Source organism: Tympanuchus pallidicinctus, unplaced genomic scaffold, assembly GCF_026119805.1.
Source record: "Tympanuchus pallidicinctus isolate F22 unplaced genomic scaffold, pur_lepc_1.0 scaffold8, whole genome shotgun sequence".
NCBI lineage: Eukaryota > Metazoa > Chordata > Aves > Galliformes > Phasianidae > Tympanuchus > Tympanuchus pallidicinctus.
The window spans coordinates 17,754,297-17,771,846 of NW_026294802.1; the positions used below are offsets into that span (position 1 = coordinate 17,754,297).

At 37.4% G+C, this 17,550-nt stretch overlaps 1 protein-coding gene across 15 annotated transcripts in view; it reads left to right on the forward strand.

Moving 5' to 3' along the window:
• The window catches only part of ANKS1B (ankyrin repeat and sterile alpha motif domain containing 1B), a 403,660-nt gene extending 386,372 nt beyond the window's left edge, over positions 1-17,288 (forward strand). For 9 of the 15 annotated variants that reach the window (XM_052667838.1, XM_052667837.1, XM_052667841.1 and 6 more), the window contains 4 exons: positions 2,306-2,392; positions 6,972-7,109; positions 14,829-14,996; positions 16,169-17,288. In XM_052667838.1, coding sequence (XP_052523798.1) covers positions 2,306-2,392; positions 6,972-7,109; positions 14,829-14,996; positions 16,169-16,279 — 504 coding nt within the window. In that variant the 3' untranslated portion in view covers positions 16,280-17,288. Of the gene's footprint in view, positions 1-2,305; positions 2,393-4,008; positions 4,106-6,971; positions 7,110-14,828; positions 14,997-16,168 lie in introns of those variants that run through there. The other 6 variants (XM_052667851.1, XM_052667839.1, XM_052667852.1 and 3 more) reach the window with 4 other exon arrangements.
• Positions 17,289-17,550: the final 262 nt, after the last annotated feature.

Here is a 17,550-nt window from a genome sequence, read left to right on the forward strand (position 1 = left end):
GCTATTTCACTCTGATGCCATCTTCTGATGTTCACAGACTTCCTTAAATCTAAAAGATCAGATCTGCTCTAGACAGATCCCACTGAATGTGAGGCACATAAGGAAGATGATTAAAGTACAAACCACAGGTCTGCATGAAAGAGGACTCTCAGATGGCTGTTGAAACATTGCCAACAGGAAACTTAACCTTTATGGCAAATGGCAGATAGTGCAAGTTAGACCAAAAAGCTAAAGTGAACTCAGTAGCCATATTTGTATGGGAGGAGGGGAGGAATTTTGCTGCTAAGGCAGCGAGGAGGGAGGTGATTACAATAATCAAAATGAAAGACAAAGAGCTCTTGAATGTAGCTGTCGGGATAGAAAGAAAGGACAAAAGTTGGTTGATTGCTGGGTTGCCAGATGATGAGAGCAAAGTTGTCATATTTGTGAATGTTTTGCCTAGATATAAGCATATATGGGGTATATTGCTTGTTATTCTGATGGGTGTATGTACTGCAGTTTCTGTACAGTCAGTGCCAGGCTTTGTGTGCATTGAAATTGTATGTTATGAAAAGAGTCACTTGAGATCTATTATAGAGACATGCAGGTATGTGCTTGCTCTGATTTTAGCAGAGACAGTTTTGTTTTGCACTCAGAAAAATGTGATTCAGATTAGTGTCCTTCTTCAGATTTTGTTAGATTTTTCAGCATGTTTTATCATCGAAAAAAAACAAATGCGTTTTCAAGAAGCATCCAGGCTTCTGGGTGAAAGAAGGCTTCTCCAGGATAAATTGACAGATGAGTATCTTGTTGTCTGATACTGAACGGTGTGATAGTCCTCCCCATTACATGGATGGGAAAGGCTCTTTTTGAGACTTATATTAGAAATTCTTGCCTTCACTGCATGCGATACTAATTGTAGAACTTGGTTGGCTGTGTATCTTTGGATGTTATGCTGGCAAAAATGGAGTCGCATTTGATTTGGGCAGGAAAGAGATCAGAAAAGAAACTTACTTGCAGTTCTGTTGTTTTTTTTTTTTCTTTTAAGCTTCATTTGTTTTCTGTTTGGTGCTGCCATCACCTATTTTTAGACAGATTTTTTTTTTTCAGATACAGTCTGTGTTTTCAAGTTTAAATCTTTGTTATTAAGTTTCTCTTGAAAAATACGAAACCGCTGCTGCTACTCATTTTCAGCTTCTCTTGTAAACTTTTAGGATGGCAATTCTAGACGTGGTTGCACCCTCGTTGCATGCTGATATTTCTTCATATTTCTTCATATTTAATTATCTGAACTTAGGTTTTCCTCTCAAGAAAATGTCTGCTTGCTTTCTATGATCATTTGTAGATATTACCATGAGTGAGCATTTGCTGAACTTTGTCTACATTTTTTATCCATAGTAGTTTTGTATAGAATAGTCCTCCCTATAATTGTTTCTACCTTTAAAGAATTCAGGCCATCTCTAAACTACGTGATATTTGTTTTTCCTTTTCTTTCTTCACAAAACTTAATCCGTAAACTAATCAACAGGTCTTCTGCAGATAATTTAAATGTATTCCAAATACATGCCCAATCTGTTTGCCAGGAAATATTTTAGCTGTGTGCCTCATGCTGAAGGCACGTGTGGAAGAAAAATAGCTTTATACAAAGACATGAACTGTAGGTAAGAGAACCTGGCCATTGAGGGAATGCAGAATAAGCCTCTGTGTTAATTCATGTGTAAAGCCAACTGCAGTAACAACCACGTTGTAGGAAGTGCAGATGGTTTGGCTTTACAAGATTCAACATCAGGCTGACAGGTTGACTGGCAGGCCTGGAGGGCTGTAGGCATATCTCATGTCACAAATATAGCTGCAAGAAAGTGAGAGAGAGAGAGAGAGTGAAATATTCGTAAGTAACAACTAATTGCAGCCAAGAAGTAGTTCCACAAAATGCACAGTTAGTTTTTCCAGCTGGGAAGGACAAGAGGAGGAGAAGAGAGGCGGGGGTGAATGGGGCACATCAGATGGATGTTTTAAACGTGTTTATTTTAGGAAAGCCCTGATTACGTGACCGGTCACTTCATGTATGGTAAACTTCATTCTCTTCGCATCATGCTGGAAAAAAGGAGGTTTTATCATCTATGCTAGAAGCTACAGGGTTCTTTTTAGTTTTTTAACTACAAGGCAGCTATTTCAAAAGCCCAAAGATCAGTCAGCTCAAGAAAAAGACAAATATTTGAATAAGTACCTTTTGTTTAACTGAAGCATTTTGTTGGAAGAAGAAGAGAAAAAATGCTGTTTTTTTCAGTGCATTACAACTCCAACAGCATCTTCATTTTTGTTCCAGAAGTCTACGGAACAAATGAAGAAAGTGCCAACCATTGTCCTGTCTGTCTCATACAAAGGAGTCAAATTTATTGATGCAACAAATAAGGTATGTGCAATCACTGAATATCAGCTTTGTCTTCCTCTCAGATAGGAATACTTATGAGGTTGGCTCAGTTAGAGCACCGGGCCATAGAGGGGGCAGATTTGCACTGTATGCTTCCTTTCTTTTTTCTCTTCTCTCTGCAGTTGATGTAATCTTACTGTCACTCTCCAGAAGCTCTGTCTGGAGGTTGAGTGAAGCACCTTTAATGGCTCAGTTGGAGAACATTGTGTCCAGCCTTCTGATATTAAAAGGCAAACTCATGACAACAGACATTTGGCTAAGGGCCTCCGCAAAATCCTTTACCATATTCTTCCCCGTGCAGTTCCTTAAACATGCAGAAAATACGTATATTTTTTCTTCAATACAGTTTTTGGTAAAAAATAAAAATATGAAGATGTATCAATAACCAAAGGTTTTATCCAGAGCCAGACATTATAAGAAACATGAGCCTTAAGTATGCTTTCCAAATGTCAGTGCCTCTCCAACTGCTATTTTCCTGGTACTTCCCATCTGACTCCCTGAACTGCTGCAACTTCATAACAGTTGTTATTCCATATTGTGTTCATCTTCCTATGTGGTGTGGCAAGGCCTCTGTGCTTTGTGTCTTACATTTCAAAATAGATCCAGCGTTTTTTTTTTTTATTATTTAATTTATTTATAAGACAGAAATTGAAAGATTGGAGAACTTGGTGATGGATAGAACAATGAGTTATTGCTTAGCCAAAGTAAAATTCTTATAAAGAGGAGTAAAATAATGCATGAATTTCTCTTCTCTCGTCTAAGACATCAAGAAAATGCAAACCACACTGATGTTGTGTGTGAATATAAAATTTTTTTGTGTGTGTTATGTGACTAAAATGCACCAAGCAATATGGAAACTCAGACAACTCGACTATCCCATCAAGTTAATAATGTGTGTAACTGCTTGGTGTTGCTGTGCATTCAGACCACACCATACATCTAACCCAGTATCCTTCAAACTTGACAAAACAGGCAGTTTTTAAAGTGGAAGGTTTTAAGTGAAGGAATGAAAGCAGATTTGTGATCTTCTAATACAGTAGCACTGCGAGGGCTAGAAGATGGCACGAAATAAAAACAAAGCTGAAATATATATTATGTCAAGTCTAAAGTATTTGCCAGAGTAGAGAGGCCAGGGATTCCTGTCAGCTCTTTTTTCTTCCATTAAGTCAAAATGGAACTTCTGTAGCCTTCATTTCTTTTATGTTCTCTGATGTGCTGGACATAAATCAGAACATTGTAATGCTATTAGTTCCAACTTGGATAAAGCTGTTTCCAGCTCTGAAATCTCCTCTATAGTGTAAGGGATGTAACTTCAGTGTCTTTAGGTTTAAAAAAAACTAGATCAGGAGAACAAAAGGAGCCTACAGTACCTCTTTGCACAGTGCATCTATTCTTATGTAAGAAGGAAACTTGAAAGAATTTGGGCAAATAGTATTAGGTGGCTCTAGACCAATCCCACTAGATCTTATGCCTAGTAGTGTAACAGTTGTAGTTGATTGAGATAAATAACACCACAGTCCTGTGTGTTTTCTCAAAGTGGTAGAATGCTTTCTCTTCCATTCAAAATCTGCACTGCCTTTCCCTTCTGTAAAAACCAGGTAATAGCCTGCAGCCCTCCCAGGAGCATTGTTATCAGCCTTGTCCACAGTGTGCTGTACTCAATTCCTTCGAGACCCAAAACAGATTAGCACCAAGGTGAGACCCTATTCTGACTTGTACTGCTTCTGTGCAAGATTATGGTTGGCAGAGCTGGGCACCACTTTGCAATAAATGCATACTTTTAAATGACAAAAATAGCCAGCATTTATGTGCTTGAAAACTCAGCTTTCATTGCTCATCCTTTTACTTTATGCCACCAAGCTAAGAATCTGTATCCTGAGTTAAAGCAGGCAAAGCTTCAGGTAACAAAGAGGCTCTGACCTCATTCCACTAAAGCTATTTCAGTGGCACCTTGAAGTTTGGCATGACACCACTTTGACATGACACCATTTCTTTGCAAGTGAGGCCAGAAAGAAATTGCTGCAAAGACAAAGCAGGCTTTGAGAAATTTCTCATGGATCACAGCTAACCCTAACTGCTGGATAATTTCTGTGTGGAGAAGAATTGTCTAACACAAAGTAGGCAAGTAAAGAGAAGGCTGCTAATCAAAGCGTGGTATCTCAGTGGTGTTGCCTTGGCAGAAGCAGAACTGACTTTCACCTTCTCTGCTTTTTCTGAAGCTCTGGAGATTGCTTTTGACAAACTGAGAAATAATTTTTAGAACAACAGTTTTACATTCTCAGTAAAGAGAAGAGCACACCAAGCACAGCAAACTGATTCATAACTTTATAATTTCTAGTGACTAAAACTATTGGTCTGCTGGAGTTCTGACTAGGAAACAGCAAATGCATGCATTGAAAACGTCTGATTTTGAAAGGAAGTCAGAGAGGATAATTCGGTAGAAGTTAGAGGAAAACCTATTTCACTGCTAATTTCTGTCTGTGAGACTTATTTGAGACACACCTTTTTTTATTCAAAACAAAGTTAAAATGAGTATGTTTCCAAACTTCACCTGGTTTAAAATTAAACACTAAAACACAAAGCCCTGTGCCAATCTCAAGCAACCTAGGAAAAGTTGCAGCATAGCAGATCTCTTTTCACACAGCATATAACTTCAGGTAGTTACTTAGTGGCTCATGATTTGGCATAAAAATTGGCATAAAACCTTCCAAGATTTAATTCTTTCTGCTTTTTAAACTACAGTGTTGATGCTACAACATCAATGACAGTATATTACAGCTCTATCTGTGGATATCTAAATGCCTGGTTTTGTTAGAATTGCCATTCTCCCTAAAATCTTTCCTAAGGGTAAAACTTACAAATTTGAGAACAAAGGAAATAAAGTGCTTAAAGTAACATAAAAAGCCAATAGTCATTAAGCAGAGATTATACGTGTCATTATAAATTGGCATATATTGAAACATAAGTACTGTTTCTGTAACTTTTATGAATAATGCATTAAACTGAAATAATCAAGTATGTTGCAACAGTATAAGATTAAGAGGATTATATCATGTCTTCAGTAACAGTCTTCTTATCATGTTTTCTTCTGTAATTTGGAATTTGGGATTTGGGATACTTTTTATTAAGACTTTTTTTTCTCCAAGCTGTTATTTCTTTAATTACATATATTAATATGTCTTTTAGAAAACTCGACACCTACATACAAGGGGGAAAGCTGACACTTTGCAAATGAAAGAGGATACAGCAAAGAATCCTAAGTGACTTAGTTGCATATGTTTCCCATTCTTCAAAAAAAAAAAAAAAAAAAGAGGAGGAGGAGAGGAGGTGGGAAGGAAAAGACAGGGATGAGGGAAAAACAGAGATGCTCAGAGGTTGTTTTAACTTGAACAGATGCCACTAAGGCAACAGCAAAGCGTAGAGCTGTGAGGAACTGTGGCACTACAGATGTCATGTGTTCTTAGTGCAGTGGAGATGTCATACTGCAGCAGGCTTCTTCTTTTTCTTTGTTGTTCTTATTTTTTTATGGAAAAGCCATTGCTACAGTCAGGAGGGACACAATTCAGAAGATCATACAAACTAATCTGTGAGGAGATTTCTGTTCAATGAGTCATCCATGTTGTTGAATTCATCATGTCATTCATCATGTTAAATAAATCATTTGAAATGTGTGCATTGCTGATGCAAGGCCTAATCATAAGCCATTGTGTAGTATCTTCTCTAGTTTCATGGTTTCTTTGGCCTGAGCACAGTAGTTACATATCAGTAACTTATGTAATGAGAATTCATAATTTTCTTCAAAGCTTTAGACAGCTTTTTTTTTGGTTATTTATTTCATCAGAGAAATGTACCCCACATCTATCTCAGTAGTGTGCTATAGCTTTTACATTGGCTGTTGCAAGTAGTGTTGCTCAGTGCATGAACAGTTAAATATTTCTATATCTCTTACAGGATGCTGTTGTCACCAAGTGGAGAAATGTTGCCATTTGTAGCTACTTTTTTACTAAGAAGAACCCTTTCAAGAGCTCAGGATTTTAATTAATTATAAATGATGATGGATGTTTTGTTGATTTTTTTTGAAAGAGTATAGCTGAATTTTGTCAAACACCCTGTGCAAAAGACTGGATATTGGGCCTGTTGGGTTTCACCAGCTCCAGTCCATCAGCAGCCTGAAGCAGTGGGATATAGTGACCTTTCTGCAGAAAACAGCAGCATCAGAGGATGCCTGTGTAGTGCTTTGAAATTGTATTTACAGCTGTATGCCAGGAAAGATGTATACAGGATACTACATAAACTGTACAAAACCCAAATAGAATCATAGGGAATACTCCAGAGTGCAATTGTCTCCTACTGTCTTACTGGCAATTTTAGATATTGCAGAAGAGGGTCAAAACTGCAATGAATTGTGTAAGAAACTCACATGTGATATATTAAATCCCTTTTATTAAGAAACTGAAATATCTGAACACAGGAGATGAACATAAATATGTATTGAAAAACATGCCTTTTGCAGCTCTTTAACATGGAATTCCTAAATTGATTGAAATTTTTTTTTCAACAGAATATTATTGCTGAACATGAAATCCGTAACATTTCCTGTGCTGCACAAGACCCTGAAGACCTTTCTACATTTGCGTACATCACTAAAGACTTGAAGACCAATCACCACTACTGCCATGTATTTACTGCATTTGATGTGGTCAGTTAATAGAGATATTTATTTAGTAGTGCTTTATAACAGTTACAGTTCTTTTATTCTATTTTTAAAGAAGGCATATGGTGATTAATAGAAGGTATTGTTCATTTACCAAATGAATCTACTGATCGAATACAAGATAGTGAAGGAACAGTTTTGGAGAAAAACAAATATTTTACTTGATATTATCTCATTTCCCATCTGAAACAATTCACTTGTGTCATCACAGCTGCTAAACTGAAACTTTAGTCAGTAGCACAAGACGAACTTAAAAATTATACAAGAAAAAAATATTTTAATGTAGTATCATGTGTATGAATTCTTGAAACACGTTTACAAGCGAGTCTTGACAAGTGACATCTAATCTAAGCTGTAGTCTTCCAAGAAGTTCATAAAAAGCAATTCTGGCCACCCACTCTGAAATCGTAACACATAGCAGATAAATCAGAACTGGACCAATGTGCATTATGTACAGTGTTCAGTCCTGCTGAGAGATAGGCTCAAGGGCTACCTCAAATTAAGTTTGTCTTCTGGACTGTGTTCTGGTGCCTGCAAAGTTGAGGAAAGACTAGTTTGGTGCTGTCCAGCTGTTTGGCTGCTACGCTCATGAGTCTGTCCCAGACCAACCAACAAGAAGTGAGAGCGTTGGAGTCTTCCTGTGGAGGCCTTTGGGCTCATCCCACATTCATGAAATTGATATGGATTGTTTTTTTGGACAGATCAGCGGGCAATTTCTTTGGGTTTCTTTGCTGCTCCATGGGCTTTTGTGTTTCACTGTTTAGCTGGATCAGTCCTGATAACTCAAACTTTTTTTTTCTAAGTATTTCTTAAACCTATGGGTGTTTTACTGAATAAACTGGAGAACTGAAAATTCTCTGCAAATATATAGAGAACACATGAAAAGTTTTGTTCTTACTCTAAACAGAGAACTGAAACATTGGTAGCTCTGAAGAGGAAGAGACCACACAGACAGCTAACTACGTATCTCAGGAGGTCCTTGCAATATTTGGCTGCCATACTGAATCTCATAGATTTGAAACATCTGTGATAACAAATCTGTGCAGAGCACTGTCCTTTTTATGCTTGTGTGGAAAAGGGCACCCCTGTAACCATCGTCAGACTATAGCAATAGTCTAGATGGTCCCTCTGTTGTCTTCGTTTCTCTGTCATTGCAGTGGGATTTTTAGTTTAACAAATGATGAAGATAAGGGGAAAAATATATTATCAGTACCTTTTCCTTTTTGTTGCAAACAGATTGCATTGACTTTGGAATCTCAAGACTCATTTCAACAGAAGTTCTTAAAGCTCTTCTAATTTGATGAACTGAGTTCTTCCTGCATTTATGCTTCTCAAATAATGATGCAAAGCCTACTGGTGTCTCAAAAAATTATGAACATGTATCAATTAATCAGTCTCACTGTTTCCAGCTAAATTTGGTGAAATAAATAGTAGCTCTAAGTTTTAGGACCAAGAAGGCTTAACATCCAAAATGTCTGTGGAATACTCACCTAATGCCATTTCAGCTAAGCACAAGAGAAATCTAAAATTCCATACAATTGTTACAGAAATTAAAAATTATTCAAGAAAAAGAAGATTTTAATAATGTCTGTGAATTCTCAAAACGTGCTTACATAAATATAAATAAATTAAATTTGAAAAGACAGAGAGATGTCTGAACAGAGGCATTTTGTTTGTGACTGGGAAAGTAGTCAGCATTGCAGGGAAACTAAATAATAGCTTGAAGGAAAGTAGGTTAAAAGGAATATTAACCTTTATGTTCAGTACTTTTGTTGTTTAACTTCTCTACTGACATTTTAGTGCCCGTGTGGAATAGAAAAAGATTCTAAATGGTATTAAAAATAGGGAAACTGTTGTCAACAAAATGTTACATTATATTAGTGATAAGTGAATCAACTGAGAGTAAACTGAGTGACATTTTTATTTCTACCAATCCATTTAAACACTTCTTAACAGTTTCAAACTAATGCATTTTCATTTACAGGCCTAATGTTCAAGTACACACAGCCAGGTTTATCAGATAAAATTCGTTTTCTCCCTACTCAGCTAGGAAAGCATAGTGATCCAGCAATAATTCTAACATTTTGCTCACTTCCCATACTTCAGGAGGAGTGTTTAATACCCCAACCATTATAAATGGCTAATTTAAGAAACTTTACTGTCTGTATTATTTTTCATATTCTATGTAATCCTCAGTGGAGTATTACCTACTCAAATATTCCCCCTTTTTTTTTTTTTTTTTTTTTTTTTTGTGCTGTTTTATTTCTCAGAATCTGATATTACTGATGGAAGAACAAGCTCGATGAAAAAAAAAATATTCTAGATATTTGCAACATAGGCATAAAGTAGATTCAATTTAAGTCTAGCACTTACAGAGGAGCCTGGTCTTCCAGTCTGCTAATAGAAGCAGTCCTCTTCATTTTTCAAGGGACAGAAGTCCAATCAAAATAAGAAAAATGAAGTTCAAAATGGTAAAATCCACATTAAAGTGTAAAAAAGAAGCATCTTAAATCCTATATAATATGGTAATATAATCACAGAATCACAGAATTGTAGAGGTTGGAAGGGATCTCCAGAGATCATTGAGTCCAACCCCTCTTCAAAGCAGGCCCCTTACAGCAGGCAATAATGTATGTATATTGTATATATACATACATATTTATACATACGTATAGTATATGCACTGAGATGAAAATTAGGTCCCTTAGTTCAGGGAACTGGAAAAAACTTTTTTTTTTTTTTGCAAATAGGAAAGTGTTTCAGTGTAACAGCGTGTCAATACAAGTATCACTGATGCTTAGTATTTAGAAGTGACTCCTCTGCTTAGAGTTATGATGTTGTAATTAAAATTGGGAGTGACATCCATTGCTTAAGATATTTAGAAGAGGACAAGTTTTGGGAGTAGAAGATTTATTGATCAGTACTTGAAACTCACTTCACACATCCACTTGCATAAAGCAGACTCAAAATCACCAATGAAGTATTCCCTTTGAAAAAATAAGCCATGATAATAGTTCCTACACCAAAGTCCTTTCATGTATTAATTTCAGTCAGACACTCCTTCACCATCCTGCATACTGATGAAAAGAAGGCAACCAGCATTAACTGGCACAACAGCTGCTCTAGTTCATGCCTAGGATAGACAGGGGTTCTGTGCAACCCAAAACTTCCCTTCTCTGTAGTCTTCTGTCCTTCATTGTGTAGACTTAATCTGGATAAGCATTGGAAACTGCTAGTACACATATTCAGCAGCAATGAAAAACACATGGTTTCAGGCCTCAAAGTTCTGTTTATTGCCTTCTTCCAGTGGATTTGGGAACTGAAATTTTTTATGGAAGTTGTTCTCTGTTCTCATGATGATCCAGATATAATCAGTATGGCGTCTGCATGCCTTAAGAACTGAAAACTTTTTTCTCTGCAGTACCCAAAGACAGCATGCCCTGACTGTACTCTTTCAGGGCATATTAGGCAGAATGTGGGAAGCCGTTTTAATTTATCCTCACAACTTTCTTGAGATGGAGCACTCAGGCACCGGGAGCTATCAGCTCATGAGCAAATGAGTCTCTCCTGTTGGGCTAGTCTACATGGATGGCTTTTTGCAACAGCCTCAAAGTCACATTTGGGAGGCCTGTTTCCATGGCCGTGTTGCATACAAAATATCTCTCTGTGCCACATTAGAAAAGAAGGATGAGTTCGGAAGAGTCTGCTACTGACCATCACTTCAAATCCAGGGTGAGAAAGATTCACGAATTTGAGTTGCAGGAGTGTCTGTTCATAAAAGCTGCAGGTAGACCACAGCTGTTACAAGCAAACGCCAGCCATGTTCTTCTCTTCATACCACCCTCAACAAGTTGAGCCTCCTTCCCCTTGATTGAACAATGACTGATGTGTTAGTGTGCAGACAAGTGCAGTCCTTTCTAGCTGTCCCAAAACGTAAATGTGTTCTGGTTTAGAAGGTAAAGCATATGAACAATCAGCAGTGTAAATGCATGTGTATGACAGTTCTTGACCTCAAAGAACCCCAGTTATTAATAAGTAACCTCGTCAGATTTCTATAGTAGGAATCCTTAACATCTGGCCTGGAAGACTGTGATGACTAAGGATTGGGCAAATGATTTCATCTCAGGGGATGGAAATTTTGAACAGGGTTGGAATTTTTCAGATTTTTCAATTTAAGATTCTGTATACTGTGTTCTGTTTGATTTTGCCAGCTGAGATTTTAAGTTCAGCACCTTGCAGATGTGTCCTAATTGAGTTTCTACACAGAAAATGTGGTGGGTAGCTCTCACCAATTATCTGTGAGATGCCAAAGGACACTTCAGTAAATTCAGTCTAAAGATCAGATTTAACTGTGATCTTAAAAAGAAAAAAAGATAATTACCTGAAAGCAGAAATCCATCAAATCTTCTGTATACCCAAAATGCTTTTCTAAAAAAGCAAAACGTTAGCTTCTCTGAAAAAAAAAAAAAAGTTGTAATAGTCCTTTGCAAATGACATTTTAAGCTTTTGTAGATCAAAAGACAGAAATTAATGATCTTGCTCTCATTCTCAAAATAGTCCTGAAGCCTCCATATAGCTTTATAGAAGCATGAAAACACAGTGAAGAAACAACGTCTGCTGCAGCTTGTGCAGTAAAGAAAATAAGTCCGACAGTAACAAAGCAATTAGCCATTGTAATTGGGTGGCTGAATTAAAGCACTTGAAGAATACCAACTCAGACTTGAACTGAGGAGCTGGATTAACACATTAAGTTGCAGACAGGGCAATTGACCTCAGTTTTTCATATCACAAAAAATGCTTAAAGGCATTAGCTTACTCACCTTCCTTCTCTGTCAAGACATACATGGAACATGATTGCAGCAGAACTCAGTCCTAAAAACTTTACCTCCTTTCCAAGGAGCTTGTTGGAGTGCTGTAAGGGTCAATGTCTCTCATAATCACCACGGGGTCTACAACTTTGTTCTAAACATCTCTTGAAGAGACAGACCTGTTTGCTTCATTTTATGTCACGTGTAAAAAAAGAAGTCTCATTCCATCGGAAGGCTTCCCACTGTGGTTTTTGTGGTTTTTATCTTCCTCCTGCATCTCCAGAGAATTCCTGCTCTTTTCTCTCCAGCAACAGCCCATCCAAGAATATGTAAAAACTCTGACTTTCATGTTCCTCTCCCTGTACTACAGATGAGAAATTCCTCAAACCAAATTTATTTAGCCTTGATCGTTTTTTTTTCTACGTATGATTCAGCAGATGTTGCGTTGGTTTTGCTTCTTTTTTTCTTTTTTTTTTTTTTTTCCAATTTTAAAAGGGACAAATTTAAAGCCCTCCAAGGCCTCCAAGTGAAGTGTACGCATCACTTCTTCAAGGTTCTGTTGCAGTTCACAATGTATGACATTTATGCACAATGGTTCAGTTTATGTTTAGAACACTGAACAAAGCAGTGAATGTTCTATTTTAAGTATTTCACATATATATTAACCATTGAAACAGTTACATTTTCACATGCTCCAGGAAGGGCTATTTTTTAACTTTACACTCTGCTCAAGAAAACAAATCATAATGATTTTTCACAAGATCCAGGACCCAAACTAGATAGCCTATGCATGGCAAACTCTCTGCTTTTCTCCACTCTACTCTCAGGACTTTACATGCTGTCTCCCAAGACCTTTTCACATACTTCCCTGGGTTGTACACTCTCTCACTCCTATAGTATTACTGTCCACTTGTTCTCCAAGCCCTCCTTATATACTGTCAATGTATTCCCTTATCAGTAATAGTATCCAGTGTAGATAATCCCATGATGATACAGTACACTATCTTACTGTCTTGACAGCAGATTAAGATCTCTTTAGAATAATATCCTTGTCCTGCTAATATGTGCAGTCCATTTCAAATAATATTATTCTGTGCATTTTTAACAATTATACTCAGCTGGTCTTAATTCCATAACTAGTGTTCTGCTAAAAGGCAGAGTGCTTTATAATGGTCTTTTTAGCCTTTCATTTCTGACTTCACTGGCAAACTGTATTCTCAATCTTTCTCAGTCCAGATTGGTTCCCTTAAATTAAAAGTGAGACAATTTGGAGACTGCTGCCACCAGATCTCACAGAGATTCTTATTTGGGAAGCTCTGAAACTTTGGCATGCTTGTTGTTGTTAATACAGTCATCACAGCTGAGAGGATACCCCAGTGGAGGATTATAATTGTTTTCCCTTTGACCCAACAAAAACCAGGGTTGGCACCTTTATAAGAAGCTCTTATAATGAGCTAAATAGGCTGAACTTAGCCTACATGTTCTTAGTATAAAGCTGTGATAACAAAGGGATGAAACTTCTTAATGACTGCAGTGAAACTGTGGTATAAGGCATGAAATAAAATGCTTAGCCCTTTAGCTGTATTTAACCTCTGCAGGGCAGATAGTGTGTGTCTGTGTGTTTTGCACTGCTTTCTGCCTTATTACAAACTCAACAGCCTCGACTAGCTAAACATGCACCTCAATTAAAATTAATACATTTGAAATAATATTAAAAGCCTGTGGGAGTTTTAAGGGCTCACCTAGTTTCAAAGTAATGCAGAATTGCATCCAGCTACAGAGGATCAGGAAGGAGAGAGTAATTCCTGAATTATATCTAAGATGCATGACTTATGGTAAGGAGTCTGCAGGACATGAGAAGGAAAGCCTGCAGGCTGGTGTTTGCTCTGCAGGGGTCCGAAATGTTATTGGGAAGCTTGTAGGAGCCTAGAATTAAATACACCAAAGCAAACTCACAAGCCTGAAAAAATTGCCATAGGCTTTCACTTGCAATTTGGATTATGGTCAAATTTGAAACTCGCAGCTGCTTTTAGCTGATGTAAAACTTTACTGGAAAAAAGCATTTGTACAGATCCCCCACTTCCTCATTCATGCTTTATTAAACCTTTCAGCAGGTTTTCTTCCACATATTCTCTAAGAATTTAAAGTTTTCTAGGTATAACTGATCTTGTTCTTCAGAACCTGACCTCTTTGGTAATACATGCTAACTCCCCAGGCGTATGCTGACATTCCAAGTTAAGCTCAAACAGTTTTACTTCTAGAAAACAAAACTGTAAGGTTCCCTCTGCCTTTGAAACACACATTGCAAGCATAGCACTTACCTTAACGCATACGTGGGTGCACTGCATCTGCATTGCACCTTCGACACGTGCATCTTGTCCTTTGGGGAGTGTCGCAGCAGATCTGGAGCATGACCTTTTCCCATGCTCCCAGGTGATGGCACTGCACAGTGTAAGTCGGGCTGCCTGCCCTGGAGGCAGAGGAGAGGCCAGCAGAGGAGGTCTGAAATGAAGCGAGGTGGAATGTCAGATACGTGCAGTAGTGCCCATTGGCGAGGATCTTGGAAGCCAGAAGAGCGGGGAAGGGGTCAAGAATGAATACACTTGTTCTAAGAGGTGACACCCACCCACACAACCCTTTTCTCATGTCTAGTGAGACAATGTTTTCAAAGATTTGAAAAGCAGTTGTTTTCACTACAGTAGATTACATTTAGATTGTCCTTAATTAATTAGAAATCAATTGACTGATGTAATTATTGCAGAGACTTAGAAAGTTATTACCAGTGTGTTTTTAATTACTTTCATTACAAATCCATTCTACAGACAGTACTAACACTTCTTTTATCTAACAGCAACTCTGCCTAATCCCAATTTTAAATGTTTTTGTTTTGTTCCAGAATTTAGCTTATGAAATCATTCTCACACTAGGACAAGCATTTGAGGTGGCCTATCAGCTTGCACTACAAGCACGAAAAGGGGGCCATTCTTCAACCCTCCCTGAGAGCTTTGAAAATAAACCCTCCAAACCTATTCCAAAACCACGTGTTAGTATTCGGAAGTCAGTGGTAAGTAGAATGGAGTGGTGCATGCAACAACAACATTCAGCTGTACAGTAAGAGTTGATACGCATTTTGAAGCTGTGTCACCTCTACCCAACACAACCCTGCTAGGTTGTGTCACTGTATCGCAGTCAGCCATTTGGAACTATCATTCACTTTGTGTTTCCTCAATTTAAGAAGTCACTTGACTAGTGCTGAGGATCACAGCCAGAGCATACATCCAAAGCTGTTCGGTTCCATAGAGTTTCCTGAGCTTGTGTCAAGAGATTAATCTGGCATCAAACTAATGGCACTGCATGTGCATACCAATAGTGCACAAATTTTGTTTGATTTAGGTACGATTGCCAGATGATTACACTTAATCAAATTACAAATCGGAATCAATTTACAGTGATATTCTTGTCACAACAAGCAACTTCTTTTCTTACCTTATTGATTTATTTATGCATGATGCTCAGCAGAGCTAGACTTCAGAACCTGTTTCAGAACTGTGTTTCAATACACCTTCTTAACATCTTTGGAATCTCACATTCCTAAGAACCGTAGGTAATCGGAGCCTCCTTATTGCTTCTATTACTTCTATTCCATCTTAGAGGGCATAGCTGACAGAGAAGCACTCTTTTATGGTGTAACTTTCCAAAAATTATGCAACTTATTTTAAATCAAGCGAGAATACAGACATGGTGTGATTTGATTGTGTGCTGTATCATATTCCCTGGATATAAAGGGAGAACCATCCTCTGTGATAGTTAATTCTAGGATGAGTGGAAAGGAAAAATACACATGAAAGCGTGCTTTCAACTATACAGTTTTGAGTACATCACCACAGATTCTTCATCCATAGACTTGTAAGAAAGAGCATTTTCTGATGCCATCATCTGTCTCAGTATTAAAAGGACTGCGCAGCATCAAGTCTTGCTTTAAACATAGCATAACAGGCTTTGATGCTCCATGGCTTGGGGATAGACACAGCTCTGATCTGAACAGCAAAAAGAGGGCAACCATCGGTAGGTAGATGGGAATGCAGACCCTCGCGCTGACATGCTTAAGGCATTAGAAGAGGGCTTTGTTGATAAAGGGTTTGCTCTGTGTTCTATTTTTGTGAAAGAAATATCATCTGCTAGAAATGCTGCGTGCAGAGATGGTAACCCGTCTGTATATTTGCATTTGTTTTAAAGCAGATAGATCCATCTGAACAAAAGACTCTTGCGAATCTACCATGGATTGTTGAACCTGGACAAGAAGCCAAAAGAGGCATTAATACCAAGTATGAAACTACCATTTTCTGATACAAAACTGTCCCCCTATTCCTTGTTGTGCCTTGCACTCCAAGCAGTCACAGCACAGCCTTTCCTTTATGGCAACGTTTCAACCCAGCAGAGAGGAAGACTGCACTGTATGCGTGGCCTTGTAACTAACAAAAAAGGCTGATAGTCATTTCTGGTGATGTTCTTCTTCCTGCAGCACTGACAGAAGAATGACACTATACGAAGACTTTTAAAATTACAGTCCACAAGAGGAGTGAGAAACCTTATTTTTCACGCAGTTCTCCCTTGTGACTCTGCCACAGTGCTTTCTTTGATTTCTTATTTTAGAATTCTACTTTTTAAAAAACAGAAGGTCTCTAAACTAATACTAATGCTGCCTACGAGTAGGATATTTGATTGGTTTTTTATTTAAATCTTGGCAGTTTTTAATTGAAATATAAACCAGAATTAATGAATAGAGTATTTGTGAAACCACTGAATTCATTAATATTTGCTCTGTTGAATAAAGAACTCATTAATGTGACGAGAAATTAGGTACCCTGATTTCTGTGTGCGCTGGTTTTATATGTAATCCTTGGTGTCCTTTGATCCTCTGCAGAAACAGGAGCCTCTTGAACTGTAACAAAGGATCAGAGTTTTATGAATGGTTAGAAGAAAGGTATTAATAACGCACAGAAAACATTTAATAAATATTTTTATGGAAGAGAAGTACTATAGGAAAACATGAGAGTATTTATGGAAAGGAAGCCAGATTAATTATGACAAATGTTGTTTATTTTAAGGTTAATTAAACCATTGCTATTGCAGCATTATGAAAATTATAGAAGTTGTAGCATCAGTGCACTGGATGTTCCATGTCACCAGTCTGAAATGGAAGTGGAATGGTCATTCCACCATTCTACTCCACTTACATACACTTTATGCAGTTTGACATTGCTATAGCCATGAATTCTACTCGTATTTTTTAAAATAATCTCAGTGGTTCTAAAAAAAAAAAAAAAAAAGTCAAAACTCTGGATTTTGCTATCAAGATTTCTGCCACAGAAAGCTTGTTTAGAAGAATGTTGATAAAATTCTACCGTGAAACATTTTCTAAATAAAAATAGCGAGAAAAAGAAAAAAATTCCAAAGTAATAAAATTGTTTTCATGGAAAAAAAACGAGTTAAGCATTTGCTTAATATTTGATTAAATAATATTTACTTACATTTTCTTTAAAGTGTTTTAATTTTTTTAATGTCTGTGGAGTATTTGTATAATACCATGATGTATATTTATGTAGAACTGAAATTAT